Source organism: Lasioglossum baleicum, chromosome 3, assembly GCF_051020765.1.
Source record: "Lasioglossum baleicum chromosome 3, iyLasBale1, whole genome shotgun sequence".
Taxonomy (NCBI): domain Eukaryota; kingdom Metazoa; phylum Arthropoda; class Insecta; order Hymenoptera; family Halictidae; genus Lasioglossum; species Lasioglossum baleicum.
Genome location: NC_134931.1, coordinates 9472827 through 9500697, shown reverse-complemented (window position 1 = coordinate 9500697; position 27871 = coordinate 9472827). Strand labels below are relative to the sequence as shown.

The following is a 27871-nucleotide window of genomic DNA, read 5'->3' as shown; positions in this document are numbered from 1 at the left end:
CGAATAGAGCTGAAGAGCCGCGCTGCCGAACGAGGAGGAAAGCCGTCACGGGGAAATTGGCCGCACGAAACGCACGCTGCTCTGCCGGTCGCGACGAAGGTGGGCGAAATTTATGGCGTAATTCCAACGCCGCGTGACTCGAGCCGCTCCAACATTTTTCTACCGCACTTCCTACGACGCCGGATTGACGGCACTGCTAATCAGGAAACCCAGTTACTCAGCTAATTAGTGGGAGACGCGGTCCCGATCAGAGAACGTCGATGACGCTTGACAGCTCCAGCTACAGCGCTCCAACGTTGCGAAATATTCTAATGACTAGACTTTTTTATAGGAAAATAATATTTTTTAAAACCGAGTAAATATTTGTTTCTCTCTTTAGCAATTTCAATTATGTTCAATGACCTTTGAAAAGTTGATCTGCAATTTTCGTCACTGTTGTATCGCATTTGAAATGAAGAATAGAGTTGTAGGATTTTCGGAGAAATAGTTCAAGAGTGTGAAAGTTGAAACTGCACTCTCTACAACGGACACAGATAGAACATTTTAATATTTTTTTACACGAAGTGACAAGAGTTCCATAAATTTACAATTCTACAGCAATAATCTAATGTTCCATTAATTTTGTGGAGTTACATAAGAAGACCAACGAGTCTAAAGTAAAGTAAACGTATTCAAATAAACCAGTAAACAGTCCTCGTCTGCTAACTATTCAATTATCAAGAGAGCAAGATTAAATATAGAGAATCAACGAAAATATGGAAGAAAATGAAACGAATAATTATAGTCGCAAGAAATAACTATTCGTGTTTTCATTCGTTGTACACATCTTGTGGATTACATCTTCCCGCGTTACTGTCGCCAAGGTATTACATTCCGCACTTTGGCCACGTAACAGTTCCATTAATTACGTGTCGGTTCTATAACGCGCTTTCACGCATTTTAGATGAACGTGTTGATTCATTGTTCTGACGTTCGCCATGTTGTCACTTGTATCTTTCTGTCGGTAGCAGGTGTCGACGATTTTCTGAGGAAAATGACAGTGGAATGTATTCTCCGTGATTCGTTTGGTCGATCGAGTTCACGGGGATTGTCACTTTCGCTTTCACGATCGCATGGCCACGACAAAGACCGCGGCGAGCTTCATCCTAGAAAGGCCAACGAGTTTCTTCCTCCGTCGATTGAGCCGAATGCGTTTATGTAACAGCGTCCCGAGCACGCGGGCCTACGTGTTACACGTATCCTTTTACCCACTTGGAAGCCGAGTGTTATAACTGAACAGAGTGTCCTTTCCTTGTCAAGTGATGGCTATGACCGACGATCAATTTAATATTTTATGGAGAAGAATTAGTATTTATTAGTAGGAAGGAAAGGAGAAAGAATTTATCGGGCTGTAGATCATCAAAAGAAAGTCATTCGAGAGGCTGCTAAGACTACAGGAAGGGTAATATTCAAAGGACCTCAGAGGTTCTACAGAACTCCCAAAAAATGTTCTTTAAAGTATTTTCTAAGGGACCACAAAACTTCTTGGATGGATTTTCTACAGGATCCGAAAGGTCCTTGAAGAGATTCACAAAGGAACTTCAAAACCTAATATAAGGATCCTGAGGAGATCCAAAATAAATTCCAAAGGTGCCTAAACGGATCCACAAGGGTGCCCTAAAACTTCCCTAATAGACACAAGAATTTTGAGAAAGGGTCCTTCAAAAAATTTCGAGGCACCGTGAAAGGATTCACCTCTAAGGTTCCAAGAGGATCTTCGAAGGAACCTCGAAGGACTATGACTAGCTTTTCCTTAACGTCCTTGAAATTATGCTTTACGGGATCTAATCTTGATCTCGTATCTCCAGAAAATGCTACCAGCCCTCAGGGTCGACAGACGATGACGAAATTTGGTTACGCCACTCCACAAAGTGCGTAGAAGCTTTTATACGTGCACTAATCAGTAGATTAAGATCTTTTAGTCAGACCGTCTTAGTAATCTACTTCGAACTGATTTTGAAACAACGTACTATTATGATTGCATGGTAATAAAGATTACAATTTGCATATTACGCAATTTATTATTATTGTACATCAAACTTTATTATTTGTATACCTAATGCAATTATTGTTGCCTTTGCAAGAGGAAAAATAAAATTTTCAGGAATTATTCCTATCGATCCTTTTGAAATGAAAATATTGTTTTACACTTTCATTGATCAATCATGATCCCAATCATTGAGTCGTGACTCTTTCTCACAGAAAAATCTCTGCAGATTTGAATCAATATCTGTTTTGTTTTTTAATATTGTTTGTTTGTGCTGTTTGCCGGCTCGAACCCATTGCTAAACGTATGCATACCAGTCCGCAGACCGAATAAATATATCTTCTTTACTTTCTCCGGTTAGCTCGGCCACGGAACTTCCGACACTCTCGCTATCTGTTCGGACCATGGCGACCATGTGTTTATAAACAGCCATACCTGCGACGCGTGGTCGAGTTACGTTCGCAAAGTGCTTTATTTTTGCAAAAGGACAATGGTTACGACATCGGTGCGAGCTTTTTCTGACAGGAGAAAGTCGTCGATCTTAACGATCCTCTTGTGAAAACGATCGGATCGGCTGATAAAAAAGAACGTTTGGTAATTTTCCGTCGGACAAAACGAAATATATTTCCCTGCATGAAAGTATAGATTCCGACTATACACGTTATGTCATGCAGTGGTGATCAGAAGCCTGTTTAAAAACTGAACGACCGTGTTAATTACCCGCGTAATGTGACGAAATAATATTCTATAGCAAAATAATTCTGTTCTCGAATTGAAAAAATTGTGCAATTTAGATAGAAATCGGCAGAAACGTTTCTGATCGATAACTATTACTCAAATGTAAATATACATTACTTAAAATGTAATAAATAAAAATATTATTTGTTATTGTAATTAGGTTTTATTTAAATTAACGCCTAGATACGTAGTTTGTTTCGCTATGCTCATACATATTTCGAATTCTCTCGTCCGCAGTAATACGTACAAAGTGATATCAATTTTATTTTTTAATATTTTCTTATGTTGTATTAGGTTTTGAGGGCCGCCTGTTTTATTGTATTCAGAACACATCATTCTTCCATAAAATGCTTACACATATCATTATTTCAGGATAAATTAGGATTAATATAAAATAAAGTACGATCGAAGCATGATACCGTAGTAGTCGGTATAGTTACCATAGGTGTCAAGAATACCAGCCAAGAGAGTGAACGCAACATATCAAGTCGTCAGCAGAAAATCGAATCGGCTAATTGACTCAATTAAGTTGCAGGAGGCTTGAATCGTTAATTCTGTGCTCGCACGGTTGTTGTGCAAAAAATGTTTTCCCGCGTTGATTGCCGAAGTGGAATCCCCGGTGGAATGAGTCAATTTGATGCGTTCTAGATTACGTAGAGATTGCGATGCAGTCTTCCTCGAATATGCGCATCACGAGGGATGCAACCGAGCGAAGCTGTCCAAATTTCGCAACAGTATGATTAACGGTGGTAGTTCGCTGTTTTCCCTATCCGAAGATCGCTCATCTGACACCTGAGCGTTAACTGCTGTATTAAACGTTAACCCACGACATTCAACACTTATCTATGACGTCCTCGAGCAGGTGGAACACTTTTTACTACCTTGCAATATCTCTGGATTGATTGGACACAGGCGAGTGAAGGTAGTCAATTAAAATCAGCGGTTCTCATGCTTCCTCATATTTATTAACGTTTTAATAAATACAGTTGCGTATATCTAATATCCTTATTATGTAAGCCGAGAGATAAAACAGCAAGGTAAAAGCGAGAATTGCGGTAAACGCGCCGCGCATACTTGAAATGCCTGCAACGAAAATGGCGACGTTTAGGAGTTTGCATGAAATGCGCCGGTAAAAGTGTAGGTTTTGCTGGTGGCTACGAATATTATGCGTTCCGGTACCATTCGTTGACAGAATGCGACGCAAAAAAACTGTCAGGAAAAACTGCCCTCGGTTTTCGCTTTTTTACACTATGCTAATTTGCGAGCGCAACAAGAAATGAGAGATAAAATCACAAGATCGATGGGAACGCATTACGTTACCCAAAAAGTTCTTTTCACGTTTGTAATAACCATAATTCATTTAACTTATCGATCGTCTGTAAGAAAATTGTTGAAGCACAATTGGGAAGTTTGAAATTGCTATCATCAATCCTCGAGCTTTGCTTTTCCTGATTATTACGTGTTTGTTTCTTTACAATATTCTGTTAATTATAAAACATTCAGATCCCTGGCACTATCAGGCTAGAAAAATGATTGTACCTAAAATGATTAGCGCTATTTTATTGATCTCGTACAAGGCATTTATTCTTAACATACGTGAAATCATGTTGTCCAGTAAATACTAATTTATTAAATAGCAATAAATCTTTCATTAATTCTCTCGTGAATTATCCACTTTTTATTGAATTAGTAAAACCACGGACATTCAAAATGACGAAATGAATGATTCTACTGCCGAATAAAATGAAATACAGTGTCACAAATGTTCTAAACTAATCGTATGCTCCATCAATATCGTTTCAATTACAAAATTTTCCAATGACAGCCCGGAAAGATCTTATGTGATGGTTGGAGAGTAATGTTCCCATAAAACGTTTTCAAACACAATTTCACTAGAAACAATTTTATTAATTCATTATATAAACGCTAGCAGGATCACGTAATTGTTATAAAAATAATTATACCGAATACATACTTCTCTCTAGAAAATAAAATTTGGGAAAACATTGAACCAATTAGCAAATTTTATAATTATTTTATAATTATCATTATATAAACGCTAGCAGGATCACGTAATTGTTATAAAAATATTTATACCGAATACATACTTCTCTCTAGAAAATAAAATTTGGGAAAACATTGATCCAATTATCAAATTTTTGTCAACAGACAACGAAATTTACATTCTAACTTTTTTTGACAGTTTCTGAAAGATGAAAGGCTGCTCCATCATGTGGTCTAATTCGATTTTTTCTGAGCCCTTTTATTCTAACAATAAATTCAAAAGTGACTGTTAATTGTCCTGATAAAATTACTGCGTTCAGCTCTCTTTTTAAAAAAATTTAAACACATTGAAATTTCTATCGTGTTCTAAAAAAATATACCGTTGTATTTAGGAGAGTCTGCAGAATAATTCAAACTAACTAATCACAACTATAACTATCACAGTTGAAGCAGGAAAAATTCTTAAAGACGAAAATGTGTTTTTATTGTATATGTATTTTAGGTTAGAGAGAAAAAACTAGTTCAAATTTTTTGACAGCGCCATAGTTCGGTATTTGTTGTTTACCGTTATACCGAGGACTCGCGTGACTGTGCAAGGTTTGAAAGCGATCACTATGGCCGTGGGAGTGAGAGGGAGTCGGCGTCCTTCGGATCGCTCTGTTGCGCAACTCGCGAACTTGTGAAATTTCCGGATGAAAGGGTACATAGTCCAAGACCTTAAACTTTGCAGCTGCCGTTTCCACTTAGGCTTCTCGGAAGATGAATCACCGATGACACGGGAATCTCTACTAATGTGGAAAGTTGATTCCCGACCGGATATATAGCTGAACATCTTTTGTGGACTCAGCGATTCACAACCGCGAACGTGTTAATGCATTTCAACCGGTAGCGATCCTAATGTATTGAGGCTGTTCGAATAACAAATATTGCTATCGAGTCTTTTCGTCTTTTATGAATGGTTTGCGTAAACACAAACATTCATGCGAATTTCCAGTTTTAGATGCAAATTTCTAAATACAGAAAGCTTTCGTTTTCTTCTGTGTACTGAAGGTCTCATTATATGTATGTAAATTGAGCATCTTAAATGAGTTAGATACAAATTTTTTGCGTTGATTCATTCATTGTGAAAGATAACCTTTTAAACTGTTAGGTACATTTTTTGGAAAAGCGTATCAAAGTCCTGGATTTTGTGTAAAAAAAGTTTGTACTGACCTTATATTTTTAAATAATTAAATGAATTGTTTAGGACATGAGGAATTGAATGTATGAGCCTAATGTAATATTCTAACATTCGTCTGCAAAAATCTTATCATGTTGAAAGTCTGCTGTCACTGCAGATTGATAGCGAGTCGGTAGAACGAGAAGCATGAGTAACTGTGAGCAATTGTAACAATTAACAAGAGTCAACATATGAATATTAACATAAACTTAACTGAAAAACACTGAAACTTAACTTGAAGTGATTCACCTTTCAACAGAACAAGTAACAAACTAAAAGCAACAGAAGTATAATAACGATAACAGTGAACCTTAAATCTAAAACTATAATTAATCTCTGTGTATTTACAGACTGTTGTCTGTGCCAAACTTAATTTTAAAAATGCGACTTCGACTTCGACTTGCAAAAGCTATGTATTTAAAAAATGATTTTAACTTCCTATAACTTTCATAAAATTCCAGCCTCAATAAAAGTGAATAAAAATAGATTTCACTAAAAAAATGTTAGCCCAAGAGAAATGATAAGAAATTGATTTTAGTTTTCAAGAGCTTTTTCGAACATTCTCCACTGAACAAAAACCAATGAAAATTGCATTAGATTCTGAAAGGCGTCTTAATCGAACGCTCAACGCACGCACTGCATCCGTTAGCAGAGAAAAAATAGTAATGAGGCCGCGTTTGGAGTTTCCACATTTAATCATTATCTCGAGACACCGAGTGGACTAAATAAAACAGTGGGAATATTAGTTTCTGACACGTAATTGCCCGGTTACAGTCACGAACGTCTAATTAGCGGGATCTTCTTCGAGCGGTGTTTAAGAATCGAAGGTACACGCGGCGATTACTTTCTCCGGTGATTAATGCGACGATTATTAAAGTTCCCCTCGCCTTTCTTAATTCACGAAACAGGATACGAGCGACTGGGTCTCGCATAAACGTCGGGATCCATGTCACTGGAATCCGCTTGAGGAATCGGTTGAATCAGTGTCTCGAAAGTTCGAGTGTGACCATCCTGCGGAAACTTATCGATCGTCGTAAAGAGACAGTTTATTAGTGAAAGTACTCGATGCTAGATTGTTACAAAGTCTGCTATCTTGTATAATACTGCCTCGATCTATAAATTATTCAACTCCTATCGGAGTTATAATTCTCGACGAAATTTTAATGTGAACCGATCGCGATTCAAGTATAATCACCTTGCAGATAAATCATTAATCAGTTTGAGCCACGCTCTTTGAGGTGGTATTATTGTGATTAGGAAATTCGTATTATAGTTCCTTGAAGTGATCGGTGGCTTTTTTAGCTTCCATTATTGGTAAATAATAGTCAAGTTTCGAAACGGTAAAGTTTTTGCGTGAATTCCTGGTCGCCTCCTTGTGGGATCGATGGATCCCCTGCCTTCGATCGATGTCTCGTGATCTAGCGAGACCGTAAAGGAAGACGTCAGCCTTCGTGCTCTATTTATCTTGATCTGTTGCGTCAATGTCGCATTTGTCCGACGATTATAATTAACGGCCGAACTGAAACCGCTGGTTGGTGGGAGGCTGGAACAAAAGTTTAATCATTATTGATCTGTGAGAACAATTATTCTTAAAATTAAAACAAATATTCTTAAATTTACAGTGAAAAATAGATTGCGGATTTTTACTCAAGTACAAAATAGAAAAGACAGAAGAATTTGAGCATATTGTCATACTATTTTTAATGTTTTAAGGCGTTTAAAAGGGAACATACTTTTTCATTAACTTTTTTATCTTGCACAAAAGTCTGTAGTGTAGCGTGTAATAATTGATTACTAGACTGCGGATCTTCATACAAAATAAAATGTTGACTTATCAATTATGATCTATAGAAGCCATGTAACAATTTATTTTCCTCATTAATAATTTTTATATGTGAAAAAATAGTGTGTCGACTCATTTAATCTTTTTCTGTTGCGAATTATACCTTTTTAATTTCTTCATAAATGCATAAAATCTGTTGATTTCTACACCAGTAATGTAAACACAAACGTGTACTGCTCATGTCCACCGTGATTCAATGAGTCCCGTCATTAAAGCACAGATAATTACAGAGTATGAATGATATTCCACAGAAAAAAGGAATAACGAATTAATGAAACAAGTTAATCGTGGACTCGGCAACGCACTTAGGGTTGATGGGTTGTTCGAATAATCAACAATTCTTCAATGATCCACTGACACGATGCACTAGATATAAAAACCTATTTTGCATAGTTTTTTCTTACTCCAGCAAAAATATATATAAAAGACGAGCTCGTGAGATGTTCACCATTGACTGAGAACGACTGGCGTGACAGTGTGAATTATTTACACTGTAAATCTAAGAATTCAATCTCCATTTAGATGCTCGAAATTTCTTCTGGAGTGTTACGCAAGGTTTATATAATCGAATTTTAAAAACACACGATTCATATGCAAGATTAGGTCTGCATTCTTTCCGAGAGTCATCAAGATGAACCAGAAACCCACACAGACACGAGAAGCAATGCTTCTTGCGACGGTAACTGAATAAAACATGTTAAAAATGATTTTAATATTTCTGTGCATGTTGGTGACACGAATTTATTGCTTCGCGTAGAAAGTTCAGATTTTTATTCGGAGTAAGTAAATGCTCTTTGTTACGAAATGGTTCTCGCAAAACTCGAGGTCCTGAGAGAACTGCTAAGTGTACTAATTAATCATCCACCATTTACAGCTACATTTAATATTTATGTCATTGGTTTTATCGCTTTGAGTCGACAGGTACACCTACGACTGCGTTTATAAACGGAAAATGAATACACTTCACATTTCTATAGTCATTGCGAAAGCAAAGGATTACTCATGCACTAGATGTTCCGATTTCAACTTTATCGAAACCAAGGCGCTCGGCTCAAAACGCTTCATCCTACTTTACGGTTTACAGATTACTTTACGACTATTTTTATTCCACATTGCGAAACGATGTGCAGTGGCAAAAAAGGGTATAAATATTCATCGAGGTGACTGTTAAACGGTCGCGAAATCGAATGAAAAATCGACGTCTACGTGTAGCAACGCTCGAAGAATTGCTTTTCACAAATACGAACATTAATTTTCGAAAGGTGAGGTGACCGAATCAGGACGAAGCCTGACTGGTTCGAAAGGAAACAGATGCGAGCAGGTGACTAGAAATTTCGCAAATGCCGTCCAAGGGTCAAACGTCTAAACGCTGCAGAAACGCCGGCTTTCTTTCACGAATGGAAAGTGAATGGCCTTCGAAACCGGCGCCTGATTGCCGAGCGACATTATTATTGAAAAAAACATGAAAAATACCGTTTAACCAGTTATCTGGCACGGTTTAGAACGAGTCATACGCTGCACTGCTCGCTGGTCACTCGGGTTTACCATTTAAACTGGAATCTTTGACAGATAACTCCATTCGGAAAATTCAAATGCAAACAATTCGAGAAAAAACGAACTGTGTGCAATGCTGATGAAATTGATATGCTAATAAGACATTATGTGAAAGAAATCAATTTGCTGGAGGTATAGTTCCAACGACGTTTCTTGGTTGTGCATCAAACTCACTGAGAGTCGCGCCTTATCCGTCGTTGAAGTCACCGAAGCTAATGCGCTTAAATTGATTAAGGTTAGAGTGATGTGAGTTAGGGCGATGAAAATGATCTATGATAATTCTGGAGGCTTGTAGTTCTCATCTAGAGCAATACAAAATATTTAGTTAATGTAGGGTCTAAAATAAATTATTTATTTTCTGCAAAGATTTTGTTAAGGTTAATTCTAGTATAACTGTTGGTTAAAAATTTTCCTCTCTACATGTACAGTACTGTGACCCCAAACTAACATCCCTAGCATCAGGGATCTTCTAATTACCCACAGAAATTCTCCCGCAATTTTTCGTTTTAATAAATAAGTCGTCAAAATGAGAATTTCTCTGGAAATATAGACTTTATCTACTGTTGGCGACAGACTGTGAATGTTCACGGTGTTTTGTCGCTTTTTCAGCTTTTTCATGGGAACCGCAAACTCTTCCGCGACAATTTGGCACGCTCACTGCACCCGTTTGAAGAAATGAAATCGGGGAAAACAGAATGATCGATCCTGAAGTTCCTCGATCACGTAAATCGCCGATTAGCGGGGGCTACCGGTAATTCGCGGGTACCACCGTGACTTTCACGGTTCGATAACGATTATTGCCAAGTGTACGGGCAAGGAACCGGCTGGGCCTTGCGCTGGCATGTGTGGGTGGTGCTGCTCGAACGGAAGAACGCGATCTCCCGCCGTTATTCATAGGTCAAACGGTGAAATGTACTTTCACCTTCGAATACCGGAGACAGTTACACACTGCGGGAAATACGACGGGAGCCCGCGCGATTCAATAATGAGGAAGATTCTCGCGGAAACGAACTCGACCCACGATTCACTGACGATTTAGCTTAAATTCCAACTGCATTATTATGCAATCCAATCCGGTAATCAGTATATGCTGTGTGACAGTCATATAGTACTCCAGGGAGATCAATCAGAACTCGATCTTGATCGAGCAGGAACTAATCCCATCCCATTGCATTAAATTTGAATTGCTTTCACTTCGAATGAAATACTGTCCTTGGAACTTTCGACACGCCATCGTCTCCTAACTTTTATATGCTTCGACCCCAAAATTACCTCATATGTATTACAGATCTAGAATACAATGGATTTTTTCATATTTTTTGTATGCGATTTGATATAAAATTTTTGCATGAAACCCCCCTTCTGACCAAAACGAGTGTCCTTTTCTTTTAGAAGCATTGACAGGTCAAATCATAGGAACTACTATTCGCTCGCCGAAAGATGGCACGAGAAACTCGTAGGTACCACGTGATGCTCCTACTACGCGTTACACGTCTTCCGCGTCATCGCCGTTCCCCCTTGCACCCCATTGACGAGATTCTGTGCCATCTTTCACCGAGCGTACTATACTTAATCTTGCAATATAAAAATCGGAAAAAATTCCCTAATATACATGTATTACGGTTCCTATCATATGTCTGATTTTTTTCAGCATTTTCGCACGCCATTACACTGAGAAAATCAGTCGAATAGTTTGCTAATTTGATTTCCCTCTGTAACAGACATTCCGGGCATGATAAACTCAATTACTAATATATAATACGTATATTTTAATTTTCACAGTGATCTGAAAAATGTCCAGGAAGACTGATCACTTTCGCTGGTTTATGATCGCACCTATAAAATCGAGCCGATTATACTGGGTAATCGGAAGAAAGTTTCTCGTAATGACGTCAATGCGTGGGTTTTTTGCATGAATTCCGCAGGAACCACCGATCTAAGGATTAAATGCAGATCGTGCGAGCTCCGTAGGCGGAGAGAGTCGATCAACGACCCAATCCTCTCCTTTTCGGGGCGGGTTGCGATCGTTACGTCACGCGCGAAATCGCATCTCGCTTGCGGAGTTGAACGACAGCGGAGCCCGACATTATCTCCTCCCTTCCTTTTCCCCGGATCACGTAATCGGCGATCTCATAACGCGTCACGCACCGGCCGTCCACTCATGAACACGCGCCGTCACTTACGCACCGTGTCGCGGAATATTTTCGCCACATAGCATTTCTGTGAACATTTCCGATCTCTTCCGTAACGGAAAGGTGCTTTGGGGGATCGAAAGTGAGCCTGTTTTGGAAAGTTCATCCTCCAGGACCGATTTTTTAGTTCTTCTGGAGCAAAGATCCATTACTGAACGAATTTCGCAAATCTTTTGGGTTCGCAGGGCTGTATTCTATAGCAAGCTTTATTGTTCGCTATGGGGCGTACACTTCGAAATATTAGACAGATTTCTGTTGTGTTTGTAAACTATTTACCATAATGGTATAAACATTTACACAGATATAAGTATTAGTTGTACTGATGGAACTGTAAAAGGATTCTTTGAATTTGTTAATATAGTACAATATCTTGTCTTTTATCCATGCATATTTACAATGTTTAAAATGGACTAAAACGATCACAAACGTGAGTCATTTTACTTGATGGCCGCAAAAAGGGAAACGATTTTACATAATTCATTATGCACATCGCCCGGTTTTATTTATTTGGTCGATTGTTGCTCTTAATTCTTCATTATGCAACGCCGCCTTTGACCACCTACGCGCTCCTCTGGTTTGATCATGTTAAAAGGTTTCGGCTTTTATGTTGAGCTTTACGCAATCGGCGATCACACTATCTCTTTGTCGAGTTACCGAGCACTTCTTCTTGGTGACCCAATTTTTAGATAACAAGATAATTAATCCGGATATGGGCGCGTGACGTAAAAGAGCGTGCAAGAAAACTGAACTCCGCGGAAACGATCTCGTGCGAATCAGTGTAACGTCAAACTTAAAAATCAGGTGGACAAGTGTACGAAGGTGAAAATCGGAACAGGAGGTTACAATTGTGATTGATCGATCCGGGTTGAGTTGAAAGTACGATGACGTGTTCTGCATCCTTGGATTCTCGTGCCGTTTGTAAGAAGTAGTTAATTGATTGCCTATTTCGTGTCGAGTCTTGCGTGACAACTGTGTAATCGTTCCGTGATCCCTCATTAGGATCATTTATTATTTAGTAGAATAATGATGTTTGAAAATTGTTACAATAATTTTCTTCGTTCTATGATTTGTGATCATCTAGTTCCGCAATGTTTCGAAATGAATGGATCGATTTCTTTCATTATTATTGAACAGAGAGAATAAAGATCTATGAAAATGGAGAATAACCATTTTCTTTGATTAATGATCGTCCACTTTTTCAGTGATTTAGGTTTGATCATTTCTTTCAAGGATTCTTCTTCCATGATCTTGGAAGGAAGACAACAAGGTTGCACGAAAATGGTCAATAATAATTTTCTTTGTTCTTGGAATTCGTGACTGTTAGTCTTTTCTGTGCTTTGCAATTGACTGACCATTTTTTCGAGCGAGACACGAGGATCGTGAAAGCGTCACAGTACTCGTCTTTATTATTTACAGGATGATATAGAGGGGTAACAGTGTATATTTCTTCCAATAGAACAAAGTCAACAGAACAATAACATAACATTTCTATTAATTCATGTAGGGATAGCACGATTGCATGATTATAAATTCAAGGACCAGATGAATCGACATCACCTATATGAGTTTTACAAATAAGTGTACGGGCAACAGGTGCATACTTGTTGTCCTGTAATTTTCCCATTTCTACTTTCTTGCATTCTGCAGACCCTAACCAAGTTTGGCACACCGAATACATCAGCGGAAAAATCGCGCTCCTCGCGTCGATGTTCCGCGAGTACTGTTGTTTTGAGTTAGTCGAGGAGGAGGCGTGAACCGTGATGGTGCAGCTTGGTAAGGGCTTGGGGCACCATAAGAAGGGGGTGGTGCTGGGGCTGGCGAAGCCGCGGAAGACGAAGACGCGCCCAGGATACCCATTATCGCGTTAATTAGGGAGGCGACTATCTTTAAGATCGCGTTTAGTATGTCATTAACCGAGGAACCGAGCAGGGCGATTGGATTTTCCCCCTGGAATGGCGTCATGGGCTGCAAAGTTCAGAAATTGCATGTAGTAGGGAGCACAGTCCTGATAAGCCTCTCGATCGTGTCAATTTTTATAAGATTGACCCCTTTTCAAGATTTTTAGACTCTTACTGCGACGGATTTTATGGCCATAATTATTCGAACGATTTTCCAATGTTTTGTACATCGAATTTTATATTGAAAAGATATACATTATATTATCAGACGAAAAACAAACATTGTTCTTTTATTTTTGTTTCTCTTTTAACAATGGGTACACATCAAGCATAAATTGATATTTGTTTTCATTATACACGACTCACAAAATAGGTACTGAATGGAATATTTTTCTGTCTATTGGTTTCTTTACTAAAAAGTTCTCGTTGAAATGCTGAAAGATGTTGATTACACGATGTTGTGCCATCATTCGAATAGTTATGATCAGCATCACTAACCACAAAGCAAATGAAAATTTAATCTTCTACGTGCAGAGAAATGAAAGACAAATAATTGTAACAAAATACTGGTGCTGTTAAATCTGTTAATTAAAAGAAACGGGTTACAAAAATGAACGGTATTATCAAAAGAGCAACTCACGCGACTAGGCTGACCACCATAACCGTAAGAATCGCCGCCATAACTAGTAGGTGCTCCATAGGAATCCCTCTGTCCACTGGAACTACCACTAGTTCCAGCAACAGACCCAGCAACAATCGCCTTAACAAGACTCGTAATATCGGACCCGCCTCCAGAATTCTGAAACGCATCAAAAACAATCCAACGATTAATCCCGGCTCATCAACAATCCTGAAACTCGCGTATAAAACCGATCAACTCTAAAATCGATTATCTTAACGTTACCGTCGAGCTTAATAGCTAAAATCGTATTAGAAAAACGTTGATCCAAGACAATGGTATATACGACACTTATTTAGTTTGCAAACGGTCAATTTATTAGCGATGGACAACGGTTCGTTAACAGAAAGTCAATGCGTACTTTGCTAAGACTAGAGACGACTCCTGCGATCAAGCTCTGGATCATCGACATCTTGCCTGGACCGGACTGAAACGTCAAAAATCATTCACAGAATAAACCGCAACATAGACAACGTAATCTACGGAATCGTCTACAGAATCAATTATTACCTCGCTCAAGGGACCGCTCAAATTCGTTATTAGGTTGCCGGAGCTGGATCCACCTTGTCCTGGAGCCTGAAATCGACATGATTTCCTTGTTCGCGAGAAATTAACTACGAAAGATTCAGTCTACTCACATTGCTGCTCTGTCTGCTCAGAGGAACGAGCAAAGGACCAGACAATGGTCCAACCAGAGGTGCAAGCACTTGAAGAATTGGCGTCAAAATGGCGACAGAGTCCCGCATTCCGTCTGGCCCCTGAAACAAATCTCCTCACTCAATTACCTGTCCTTACCTGTCCCATTCTACACTTTAGGATGTAGCTGTAAGCAAAAGGCAGCTGGAGAACTCACTCCGCTGATCTGCAGCAAAATTGGCACCAAGATCCCAGCGACATCTATGCCAGGATTCACTCCGTCCCCCTAAAACGCATAAAACATTCGCAAGTACAAAATCCAAGACGAGCATCGTGCAAGTTTCGAAACTGAAAGGATTGAGGATTACGTTCGACAGATCTTCAAGCAGAGGGATGGCAGCCTCGAAGACTTCAGCGATGTCTGTGTCGGACTCCGGCTGTAAGAATCATCAGTTACAGTCATCCCCAGTTCATTATTAAACTTCCTGGAGCTAGGTATAATTTTATAAAAATGAATTAACAGTTCCTTTACGTGAAATTGTTAACTGTACGCACGAAAGGTCTATGGTCTTACGTCACTGAGATCTTCGAGAACAGGTGCAGTCAGCTGAAGGAGACTAATTAGGGCCTGCACAGAGCCACCCTCCTCTTCTTCATCAGAGTAATCGTCCTCTTCTGAGCTGCTTTCTGAGCTATTGCTCTCTTCATTTTCCTCTGCGTCATCTTTTGGATTGCTACCTTCATCTTCTTCGCTCTTCTCTTCAGAGTTTCTGTTTTCTTCGCTCTTATCCTCCTCACTGCTGTTTACATCCTGGTCGTCGTCCTGCAAATTTAGGTTTCCCGCGCAGGGGATCACAACGCTCGATAGTCAATTGTCTAATCGCGAGCGAAGGGTTTTGATTATAGTAGTATGAAGGATAGCGAACGTACCTCGAGCTCCTGCGCCAGAGACGTCAGATTACGTCTTCCTTGTTGCGATTCAGACTGAAATCAACGAATCGCAGTCAATGAGTCAATGATTTCACACCGTTCTTCTCCTTGTCGAGCAGTGAGCGCCCTAAATACATTTTTATAACAATCGATTCGACTTATATAGCTAATCTTCATGGAATCAAAATAGACACTAAGAAATAGCAACCATGATCCAGGCAGATTCGTACAGATTATTTGTAATAATAAATGTTTGTAACTGTTTTAATCAATACATAACAGTGTTGAACAGTCATTTTCAGAACCATTTCAAGTCCAATGGCAGCAACAACGATGTTTGATATATGTGTGATGAAAATCGCGACTCTTTTTCTCGGTAATTTGACACAGTTTGATGAGCGCAGAGGAAATCGCGTTGTTCCTCTCTGGACGAACGAGCGCACGCGCTTTCGCGTGCAAATGTCTAATTGAATCGGTTTGCTGTTGAAGAGACGTCACCGAGCTGAAGTCACCGTCTAGCTTTGATATGTATGTGCATCTATTAGTTCTCGACTGTTTTGTAAGTACTGTAGAAATTAAATGCACAGAAGTTATTACACTATTTTATGAAGTAGACCTTGAAACACTTAACACGGTACAACCACGCGAACTACAATCTTCGAGACTAGCTGTATGCGTTTCGTTTTAGTAAGTCCTATTATGTAAGCATGTCCTATTTCTCATCCCATTAGCGCCAAATAAACCCAAGTCTCCAAATGTTGCTGTCATCATAACCCACATTTTAATTCTAGTTTGAAAGCGTTTATCATGTTACGTAACTTCTTTTATGAACAGGAGCATGAACTAAGAATCGTCAGCTTATGTAATAATTATACCAGTAACACAGATCTTTCCAACTTAGTAAATCGTTCAAAGAACAATCAACTATGAACTGCTTTAATTAAATTCAGCCATGCGCAGTAATATACTGTTACCAACATCTAAATGTTGAACACAAAAGGTGCAATAAGTGGTTGAAAGCAACAAATTACACTCTCCACAACTGCTACTTGTGGTCTCTCAAAATGCATATCTTCCATAGCTACGTTAAAAGAACTTTCTCGTCACCTGAACAATAGTATCCATTAAGATCACGGATCTTTTCATACGGCCAAATATAATGTCCACTCTCGCGCATCTTCTCCCGTGGGACCACTGGAGCTACATACATATCGTACCTAATTTCTTTAAATGCACCCGTTTAACTATCTGCCTTTCACCGTTCAAATTATCTGAAACCACAGCTCCCGTTCTTTTCCCTGACCCGAACTACTTTGACACGCGCGCGTTCCTTTCTCTGCAATCTACTCCTCCCCGATTGCATTACTTTTACTCGACTCTCTCTATCAAACTCACCGGCGTCTGGAAATGACTTAGCTACTTCTGGGCTCGGTCTAAATTAAGACTAGATCTCGACTAGGTCACGTTAGGCTGGGGATTAGCTGCATAAACCTGTGCTGCTTTCGGATAATCTGTTTCAAAGTTGGGAAACGATTGGGCTGGGCATTTGGGATCTAGCATGTGACTAGATTAGGCATATTGGATTCGGGGTAAATCAGGTTAGGCATTCTGGGTGTAGGCAAAGTCTGGGTTAGGCATTTTTGGTCTGGCAAAAGTCTGGATTAGACATTCAAGGTCTTAGCTGGGTATACTTGATCTGAGCTAAGCCTGAATTGGTACATTGTGTGGGCTACTTTTGGATAAATTATTTTAGGCCTGAGTTAGGCACACTAGGTTTGAGCTAAGGCTGAACTAGGTTTAAGCTAAGTTTAGTCTGGATGTCTGGTCTGAATTAGATCTGCTCTAGAGCTAAACTAGATCTGTATCAGATCCAGGACGGAATTTCCAACCTACAACTTTAACACTTTAACGACGTCTATTTTCTTTCAACTGTGTCAAACTCACCGGCTTCGGAGGGTATGGCGGCGGCCTTTCGGGATAAGTTTGCTGCGGCCTCTGTGGGTAAGTCTGCGGTGGCCTCTGGGGATAAGCCTGCTGTTTAGGAGGAAAAGACTGTGGCCTAGGTGGTGGCGTGGATTCCTGTCTGGGTGGCAACGGGAACGACAATGGCGGCTTCAATGGTGGAGGCGAGAGATCCACAGACAAACTATTATTCGCAGCGGGACTCTTTTTCCTCAGATCTCCGAACGCCTTAATAATCTGCGTGAGCATCGAAGGCTTCTTTGTCTTTTCCTTCTTGGTCTTCTGCTTGCTCGATTCTTCCTCCTCCTCCTCCTCCTCCTCCTCCTTCTTCTTCTTCTTCTTCTTGCTCGATTCTTCCTCGTCCTTCTTCTTCTTCTTCTTCTTCTTGCTCTTTTTCTCACTCTTCCTTGTTCCATTCATCTTCTCAGTCACTTGACTGCCATCATCGAACACAACGTTTATTTGTCCCGACTCATTCATCACCGTGACGTTATTATCAAAATAAGGCGAGAATGCATCGAGAGGATCTCTGGTGGGTACAGCAAACTGCTTTTCATTGTCTGTTCTCAAGGTCGTCGGCTCTATCGTAGCTTCTCTCGTGAACGTGATCACAGCTTCAAACGGAACGTTCAAAATCGGTTTTGGGAAACTCGTGGAATTCTTCCTGGTAGCTAACTCTAGACTCTTCACTGGTAATGGTATCTCTTCGCTGAAGCTGGACGGTCTGATCGTGGTGTACCTGAAATCCACAGGTAGGATTCCTAAGTTGCTAGTGACATTCCTCTCAATCCCATCGAAGAAGTACCTAGTAGCAAACGAATCGCTGGGGAACCTGATGTTGTCAGTGGTAGCAGCCACAGGCAGGTAAGTCCTCGCAGGTGGCACAGCTTCCGTGTTGAAGTTGTCAATATTCTTCGGACTGAAAGGTCCAAAATCCGGGAATGTGGGCACGAAAAACTGCTGTTCGTTCACCTTCAACGCATTCGCTACGTCGAATGTCTCTTTGAGCAGAGATTCCTTGACATCTGGCCTAGCCAGATTAATATTTGCCAAGATCTCTAGAGGACTATGAACAGTGGTATGATCCGTGATCCCCATAGTAGCAAAGGTGGTTGGTCGAATACCAAGAAAGTTCTTAGCCGTCAGAGGACCTACAGCAAAAGCCTGCAGACTAGGAATATGAACAACTTCCTTCCTTGGCGCAGGAGTCACATTAACAGCGATCCTATTCCTCTCTGGGTACCTATTCGTATCCTGAATCTTGAACTCCACAGGATTCTTATTACGTTCATGATTCTTCGCATTCTCCGCGTACCTGGAAGTCTCAAAGGTCTTAGCGTAGGCCTTCATGATCCCAACTTGTCTTGAAGGATCTAAGTTCTTAAACCCAGAAGTCTTGTAGCTCTGCATCTGGTTGTAGCTACTAGGGGTCCTGATAGGCTCTGCAGGCGTCTGAGTAGTGTCCTTAACCGTTGTCAGCGTGATGTTGATTCTGGATGCCATAAGACCCATCACATACTTGGCCCAGGCTACTAAGTCGTCTTTCGTGGCGATCTTCAGTGGTAGTTGGATCTCTAGGATCTTTGGCACACTGGAGAACCCGTTCCCCAGGTCTCTAGCCACCTCTGGCGATCTCTTCACTGGCGGTGTTGGCATCGAGATCACCAGGTGCGTAGCTACCAAAGCTAACAGCGTTGGAGCTGCTGGCATTCCTCTAAGTAAAATCATTTTGGCAAAAGGTGTCCTGGAGTTAGGACCAGAATCTTCTCAGGGGGTCTATTGGCACTTCTCAGTTTTCGCTGAACGTCCGCGCGTGATTATGCGACTCGTTGGGGTCATTTCTGGTAGAATGCACCGCGAAGTGCATCGACCACTGATTGGCAGATCTAAAAATTCTTTAGATCTAGGAATCGCGTCGCGAGGTCCCCATGTTGGGAAAAGCAGAAAATGGGAATCGTTGAACGCGACAGGGAAACTGATCGATGCGACGAAAAAATGGCTGCTTTATAGCAATCGGAGGACCGTCCGCCCCTTTCCTTCCTGATCATCGAAGCTTGCACTTTTCCCGACTATTCCAGCCTGGATATTGGCATTCATAATGACAGTGCATCCAGCAATATGCGTCCACTTCCGCCGTTGCGTCCGATGGTTGATGTTCGAGCTGCAATTACCCGATCAAGCAGCGATGCACACAAGCGATGTGCACCTGACGACAGAGTGAGCGGCGTTTCACAAGTGCATCGCCTAATCTGCAGAATGTGCAGAATGCAATCGTGTCTGCGATTTGGTAATCAAGGCTGCGGAGGAAACACGTGGTCTTTGGGGGATCCACGGATCGATGAGAATGTCGACGATTTTTTGATGCGCTTGAGTTGTTGGCTCGAGTCAGGAGAGGGTTTTGTAAGGTTTGATGATTTTAGGATTTGTTCTTCGAGACTGGGGTATTTTCTTAATATCCCTTTTTATTTATCAGGTTGTTAGAATACATAACAATCACATTGATTGACAGTGATATAAATTCTATTTAAAATCAGAATTACATATCTACATAAAAATTGGTAATTGTTCGCCATTACATTTGCATTCGAAAATTTGACACTTCATATGTACCTACCTAATACTAATAATGCAAAGAATTGTGTTCAATCGATTGTGTAATTTATAATTGCGAGTGGCTTCTTTTCAGTCACAGTTACATATTTATACAATTTATAATACTATATTAATATGTACATATGTATATAATCTATAATAGTGTATGTTTTACTTCCTCACTGCAGCAATCATTGTGACTTGTTTTCATTCATGGCAACGATGCCATAAGAAATAAAATTATTATAAAAAAAATATGCTCGTAGTCAACACCAATGTAATGTACTTCACACCAGCATCATACTGCAAAACAACCAAATGAAAGAGTTATTAGATGCATTAGAAATAAAACGAAACCTTTAACGTCCAAACTTAACAACGCTAATTGTGAAACGCTACTCCTTTCTCTCAGGAGATAGTGTATACTGTAATTGACACTAAACGCTCAGCGATGTATTAATGAGTTTCTCGTTGTCTAAACTGTCTGAATTAAATCTGACCTAATCCTGAGTAACAAAAAATGTGCTCATCCTTTCCACGATAAAATCTCATTAATAAATTCCTGGCTAATCAACTCTGATGCTAAAAGCCCATAAAACAGTCCTTACTATGTGTAAGTTTATCAAGTAGTTTATTAGAGATTTATGCGAGACTTTTATTGCTGATTGTGAGATTATTGCAGAGAAAGGTTTCAGAGATTGCAAGATCGATAGGAGAAGAGGCAAGAGAACAGGGCAAACCTTTGTTGGCCGCGACCATGATCGCGATCTTGACATTCTCGACGGGTAACAATGAGCTCGGCACTCGGTGAATGATCTCCCGTTACGATCATTAGCTGTTTCCAGCTAGGAACAAAGCAAGGACAAGTTTAACGCGCTCCCACGCCGATGAAAGTTACCATGCTGGTTCGCTGCTGTTTATTAAGTCAATCATGCGCGGTCCCCAGGTAGATTATAGGTTTTGCTTGGAATCTCATTAAGTACGGTGGCTGGGAACCACTTTGAAGCAGGCTCGAAATGGTTGTCAATTTATGGTCGTTCATCATTTTCACTTCTGCTCTTGTCTGCTTTAGAATTCATAATTTAAATGTATTTTTATTTGCCTCTGAAATTTCTCTGGAAATGAACAAGTAAAAACGTTAATTGGTTCATCAGCGTTACGTTAGGTATAGTTGTATTTCCTCAGGTTTGTTCCTTGTTGAGAACATGTTCGTCAATTTATGGTCGTTCATCATTTAATGTCCCATTGTAATTGTATTTATATTATTTCTCTCTTTAATTCCTTTATAGAAGAGGAAGTAAAAAGATTGTTACTAATCGTGTGCATTTTGTTTCAAAGTGTTATCTTAGGTATAGTTGTATTTTCTTCCTTCCTCAGCATTATATTAATTTACGAATTTATTATATTAATATTATATTAATTACGATACAAGGTGAATGCAATATTTTTGTCTTTTTCAACCCTTCATGCTTTTTCAACGTAATTGTTTGTCTACTATCGCCTCTGAACAACCAACTTCATTATCGACTGGTAACACACCTCTTACGTCGTGTTTGAATAAAAGAAATTTGACAACATGACTCAAACTTGGAAAGGAATGTTCCTGCACAATGCTTCGTTGCAAACGCAATTGAATATGATGATTTGTCTCCGGTGCACGTGCTAATGCATAGGAAAAGTCCGTCCATGACTTATACTTTCTACTTCTTGTAAGTACTAATGCATACACGTGAAACATACTTTCAATATCGAATGTCTCGGAAACGAGCATGGAAAAATTCTTTCCACGTTTTTGACATGTCTTTCCATTCCCTTTCTAATCCCACAATTTGTTCACATTCAATGTAACAATTTCCACAGTGGTCATTAAATTAACAGTGGTCAATAAAGATTTCATTCAGCGATTCGTTCCGATTGAGCGTAAAGTTATAAAACACGTGAATGCATTAAAATTAAGTGCACAGGAAACGAACGAGCAACACCCTCTTCTGTGTGGGTGGAAATAAAAAGAAATTAAATAAATAAAATTGTTGGAAATGAATAAAAATTAAGCAAATTTTAAAACTGCAAAGAAACTTATGTATCTTAGCCACGGTTAATAGAAGTTTTATTCTATTTTTACTAAAAGGTGTTTTCTTACAACTACAAGAAATATTTCCTTCATTTTATATAAAATGATTTGCGAAAATGGAAATGTACAAGAAAATATGTGTGTTAGTAAAAAGTAAAAGAATTGTTATTATATGTTTACTGGAAGAGGTCCTCTTACTGTTTCAAAAAAAGTATCTCTTATCATAGTTTGTATAAAATAATCTATAAAAATGAAAATTTACATTAAGATCCACAGTCTGGACAGGAAGTTAATAGGATATTTATTTCTTACCAAAAGCAATTTTCACGTTGATAAAAAGAAATATTTCCTGCATCCCAATTTTTATAAAATGTTTCGTCCTCTGACATACATCATCACCATAAAAAGCGTTCGAGGCGATCAGCACAGAGTTACCCCAATTCCAAGAAAAAGCGACGATAATTGCTCAAGCAGCTCCATGCGTTTAATTAATCGATTATTCGAGATAGGAAACGGGTCGTAGGTTCGATTACGGTGTGTCTCGTGGATCATCCTCGGTCGAACAGGTTTCGCAAACGATCGAGCGAGCGGTCTGTTACAACCAGCGCCGTTAGATCAGTTTACTGACCAGCCTCGACCAGGTTTATTGTGCCACGACGATCGTACCAGATGCCAGCCGGATGCCTCTTATGGTCTTTCAGACCATAAGATCCTTTCAAGGTCGCGTTACCCGATAGAATTTCAATTCACCAGATCGTTGACTCGCGATTTAACGGCAATGTCAGCTTCGATGACGTTAGAAAAGGGTGTTGGTCCATTCTTGTTCGAACTACAGCATTCTTACGTCATCAATGTTGCAAACACTTATCCATGAATGAGCTAATTGAGTATTGTAACCTGATTGGACAATGGGCGAGCATGGAAACGCGTTAACACAAGAACAGGTGTGGTACAGAGTCAAAGCGATGTGAGCACTGGAGTAATGCGAGTAGCGGGTCTCAGTGCTCACCATTCTTTGGCCCAGTAGGAGGTGGACCGGGTCTCAATTTTGAGTCCTGGACTGTTAGGTTTTTCTTTAGTGGGTATGGGCCCGGTACATTCGAGAGTACCGTGTCGAGCCCCACACTTTCCCCCCGACCGTCATCTTTAGGGGAGATGGTATGTAGTGCGTAAATGCATTTTTTCCCTAACAGTCCTTAAACTTAAAAAAAAACTAGTCTACCCCCTGCTATTTGGAGACCTGCTGATTGGACAATAAAATGGCACTTTGTCTTCCTGTGAGAACTCTCGTGTAGTGGTTCAAGTTTTTATGGTTTTCTAGGATTGATTGGGACCTTCTGAGCGGGCCTCGATGATAAATCAACCGTTTTATAGTGATAAATTGTCGTTGAATCTGTGACAAGGTTACTAGACTATGGACGTTTGTATTGTGATCGAGCTCATGATTATCGGTAGATTGCAAAAATTGGTGTATTTATAGGATATCTATAGTCCTCAGAACACGACAGAATGGGAAATTTAATAGGATTTAATATTGACCGATTTGATTTCTGATTTTTTGAAAACATTGATGGGGAGAGATCTTGGTGCCATTTTTGTGTGAGCGAAAGTTTGCAGAAAATTCCACGGACAAGTTAAAGTTTCTGCTTTTTACTATATATTCAGGAGTCTCTGCTTCAGACAATAAGCATCTTTTATGTATAATTTGAATGTGGCTCATTAGCATACTAGCCATTTTATTTCCCTCCAGATACGAGATATTAAAATTAGCTAGAAATTCGAAATGGGAAAGTTGCGAGAAACGATGTAGACAGTTTACAAATTTAATCGTCCTTTTCACAACGTTCGCATAATTTGGTGAATGAAAAGTGCGAAAGGTCATCGTGTTTCCGATATGTAGGTCCATTGCTCAACTGAGAGAAGAGACCCCTCCGCAAGGCTAACGAGTCGTTTTTATGAATCCTCGTTCGCGATCAACGATTTATGACAATTGCTCTTTTCTTACGGAGCATGACGACCGACGATCCTTGCGCTAATCCTTCATTCGCATTCTAGTCGCGCAACGCTCCGTTTTGCTCGTAAGATATTTCTTCACGAATTGAACATTCTGCAGGTTGAGCCCCTGGGCATTCATGCTTATGTTGGTCGTTGTATAGTACATTATTGCTACTACATCATGTTTAGTAATTGGTGACGTGCAATCAGAACATGTTTAAATACCAGTCGTGAAAAATAGTAGAGGTGGAATTAAATATTGTAGTGAAGAAAACAATGTTTAAAATGTCAATGAAAATTACTAGTATTAAAAAATAAAATTATGTTCTTCGATTGATATCGTTCATTTCGTGTTTTAAAAAAATTTCATTTTGTAGTTACAATTACATAAAACATTCTCCAAAATACGATTGTTTGAAATTTTACCTAGCCGTGGCCAAAAAGTGCAGCAACAAAAATGAGCATAAATTGCACGAGTGGAAGTATTATAAAATGAATCAATGGTTTATAACTCGATTGACCGATCGAGCATTCAGCGACCAAAAAATTTGCACCACGGTCCAGCTAATTTTCAGATACGGTAATCGGTTTTTGCACGGTCCGAGGAGAAGACCATCCGGATTTCGCGGTTTCAGTCTAAAGTTTCGCGTGGTCCCCGTCCCGGCAGGACGCCAGGAAACCTTTCACTTTTCCCGCGTTATGAAACCTCCAAGATCCGTCGGATTGGCACGATTAATTTGGCAAGGTGGCCACGCGAACCTGACTCATCCGAGCGAGAAGAATTATTTCAAAAGAATAGGTAGAACGACTCGGTAGACTCGGTCGTATGATTTTATAGTTAACAACGAACGATGATTTCCTTCCTATATCTCGGTTTGCACACGGGGAAACCCGCGGTAAAACGACATGCAACGAAGGCAATTAGTCTTCTTCGCTTTCGCGGTTATAATGTGGACCCATTGGTCGCCGATAAGTACTGATATTTTTCAGCCCGGGAATGCTTCACTGGGCACAATGTGGATTCGGGGAGTGACCGAAGAACGTGACAGTGTCGTTGGACTTTCTATTGCACTATGTTGCACTCTATTGCACCGATACGATGGGTCGTATCTATATCAGACTGTTTCCCGGTGCATCGCCGCGCAGTTGACGTCGATGCTGCTTGACTTTCGTTGCAAATTGATTTGGGAAAAATGTTGGAGGGTCTCAGGAAATACCTATTGCCGTGTTCAAACTCCGATTTGGTAACATTTGATTCAGTAATTTGCAAGTAGAACAAGAAAAATGATAAATACTTTTGCATTCGTACGATTTAATTCAGCAAGCTGCAACTGAAACAAGATACACTAATAAATTGTATTGTATATTGAAATGCAGTTCGTTTAACATCATGTTTGTTTTTACTTCAGTAAGCTTGAATTTAGTAATCTGTAAATGGAATAAGAAATACGAGAAATAAAATGTACATGTTAAAATACTTTCTATTAAAATTGTTCGATGGCTTTGCTTCGGTTAGATTTAATTCAGTAGAGTGTAAGTGGAACAAGAAACATGAAAAATAAATTGTACATGTTATTAAAATACCTTCTACTATGACTGTTTCGCTTCAGTAAGATTTAATTCATTAAGGGATAGATAGTGAACAGTAAGAATTAAAATACAGCAAAAGTCAATTCAATAAAGTAGAACGAGAGGTATAGAAAATAAATTATATGCAAGAAAATGCTCTCCATTTAACCATGATCTTTTTGTGCGATTTATCGAGCATTAGAAAAAAGAAGCAGATCAAAGTACAGTGATTTAAATTGTGTAAAGTTTTCTGTAACGTTCTAATGAACATTCTAATCTCGTTTGAGATATTGTAATCAGCTTTTTTTTAATGTTCTTCCATAAAATTGATCGAATGCAGTGGTTAACTTTTGCCTGATCAGAACGTTTACTTTGCCCAACAATGTATGATCATATATCTTTGCTAAATTATGTGTCTTTATATAAAAGTTTGAGAACAAAGAATAGAAATACAATGGCTAGAACACAATAGATACTTTGCAAAGATTATGAAGTGTTTCGTAAGAGTGCAACCGGTTTTTAAGAACTCTGAATCTCAAGTTTCTTCTAACAACCTTTCTTTCGTTCGCTTTCAATCGGACAGCTGACAATCAATAAAGAATACAATATAACGGTAGACTTTATTTTACCCTTTCGACGTGAAAGGAGAATTGTGAACGTCGTGTCGTGAGAGAGAATTGAATCAAGTATCCTCAGGATAAACTTGTTTAATTGGAAAATGGAGAATATAATTTACGCCGGGGTCGAGAAAACTGGTTCGTGTAGAATTTATCTCGAATTATCAGTCGATTTTTATGGAAATGCAGATTTTTTACAATTAATATTAGACGATGAAACGCATAAAACTATAAGATATAAAAAAGCTTTGTACGTAAAAGCATTGCGTTGAATTCTAAATTCTGTTTCTCACTATTCAACTATTATAAACGTGTCGACTGACAGTTACGGGCATCGACTACTATAATAAATGTACTGATCGAATGCACTTTCGATTTTTACCCAAGTAGATTTTAATTGCCACGTTAATAGGACTCGGAATGTTTTCGCCTATCCATACAGTATACTCTACATTTAGAACATAGATATCGAAACAATAAATTACTACAATCTCTATCTCACATTCTATATAAACAATTTCATTCCTGATTTTTATCGTCATTATGGAAGAATGGTTTCTTATTGAAATTTCATATTCTACAAATATAGAACGAAGATGTCGAAACAATACATTAACACAATCTCTATCTCACACTCCACACAAACAACATCACTAAAAACGCGAAAGGGAACCACTTCTAGCGAAATCCTGCTATAAATAATTTTATTCTCGGACGTCTCAAGACTCTTAAGTAAATAATTGTATAAAGTCTTGTATTCAAGGCTCGCGCCAGATCCGACACAGAAGTTGCCGCAATCTGCAGCCTGTTTATGACCATAATCAAAACTCCGGCAAAAGAGACTATCTAACAGCGATAAAAAGTGGCCATGTCGCCGATAGTGCTGCTGTCGTTCGATTCGATCGCATAGATAAGAGGTACACCTGTTGAACAAGTTGTCGATCCCCGGATCTTTTGCTTTGCCCTGTAAGTGTTAGTGTTGCCCTGTAAAAATCGCTAGTAAAGTCTGCGCGCGAGACACACGTTGCGTAATTCTGATCTAATTAACGCGGCGGTACCTTGCGAAATGTGACCCGTTCGATCGAGGCGTCGACGGTATCCGGCGGGACACCATGCGGAAAGTACACACCTGACTTCGACATGAACCGATCTGTGGACTTTGTTGATTAATTGGAAATTAATTGAGAGTTCGCAAAAACCGGATAGAAGTGTCTCCGTCTGGTGATCGTGCACGGAAGCAACGATAATCGAGACCTCCGGAGACCGGTTCCCCGGTTGTCGGTAAAATCGCAATCGATCGGCGACGATCGAGACGGCTCCCGTCGCTGCGATTAGGTCACTTTCAT

General features: G+C 39.5%; 1 protein-coding gene across 1 annotated transcript; it reads right to left on the bottom strand.

Moving 5' to 3' along the window:
* Positions 1–3720: 3720 nt before the first annotated feature.
* Positions 3721–19635, bottom strand: LOC143207324 (uncharacterized). Its single transcript, XM_076420655.1, has 10 exons — positions 17664–19635; positions 15720–15773; positions 15364–15612; positions 15158–15226; positions 15007–15075; positions 14792–14911; positions 14664–14729; positions 14515–14580; positions 14115–14273; positions 3721–7530 (listed from the first exon to the last, which is right to left on the bottom strand). Exons 1-10 carry the CDS (start codon positions 19407–19409, stop codon positions 7495–7497), a joined length of 2634 nt encoding a protein of 877 aa, XP_076276770.1. The 5' UTR covers positions 19410–19635; the 3' UTR covers positions 3721–7494.
* Positions 19636–27871: the final 8236 nt, after the last annotated feature.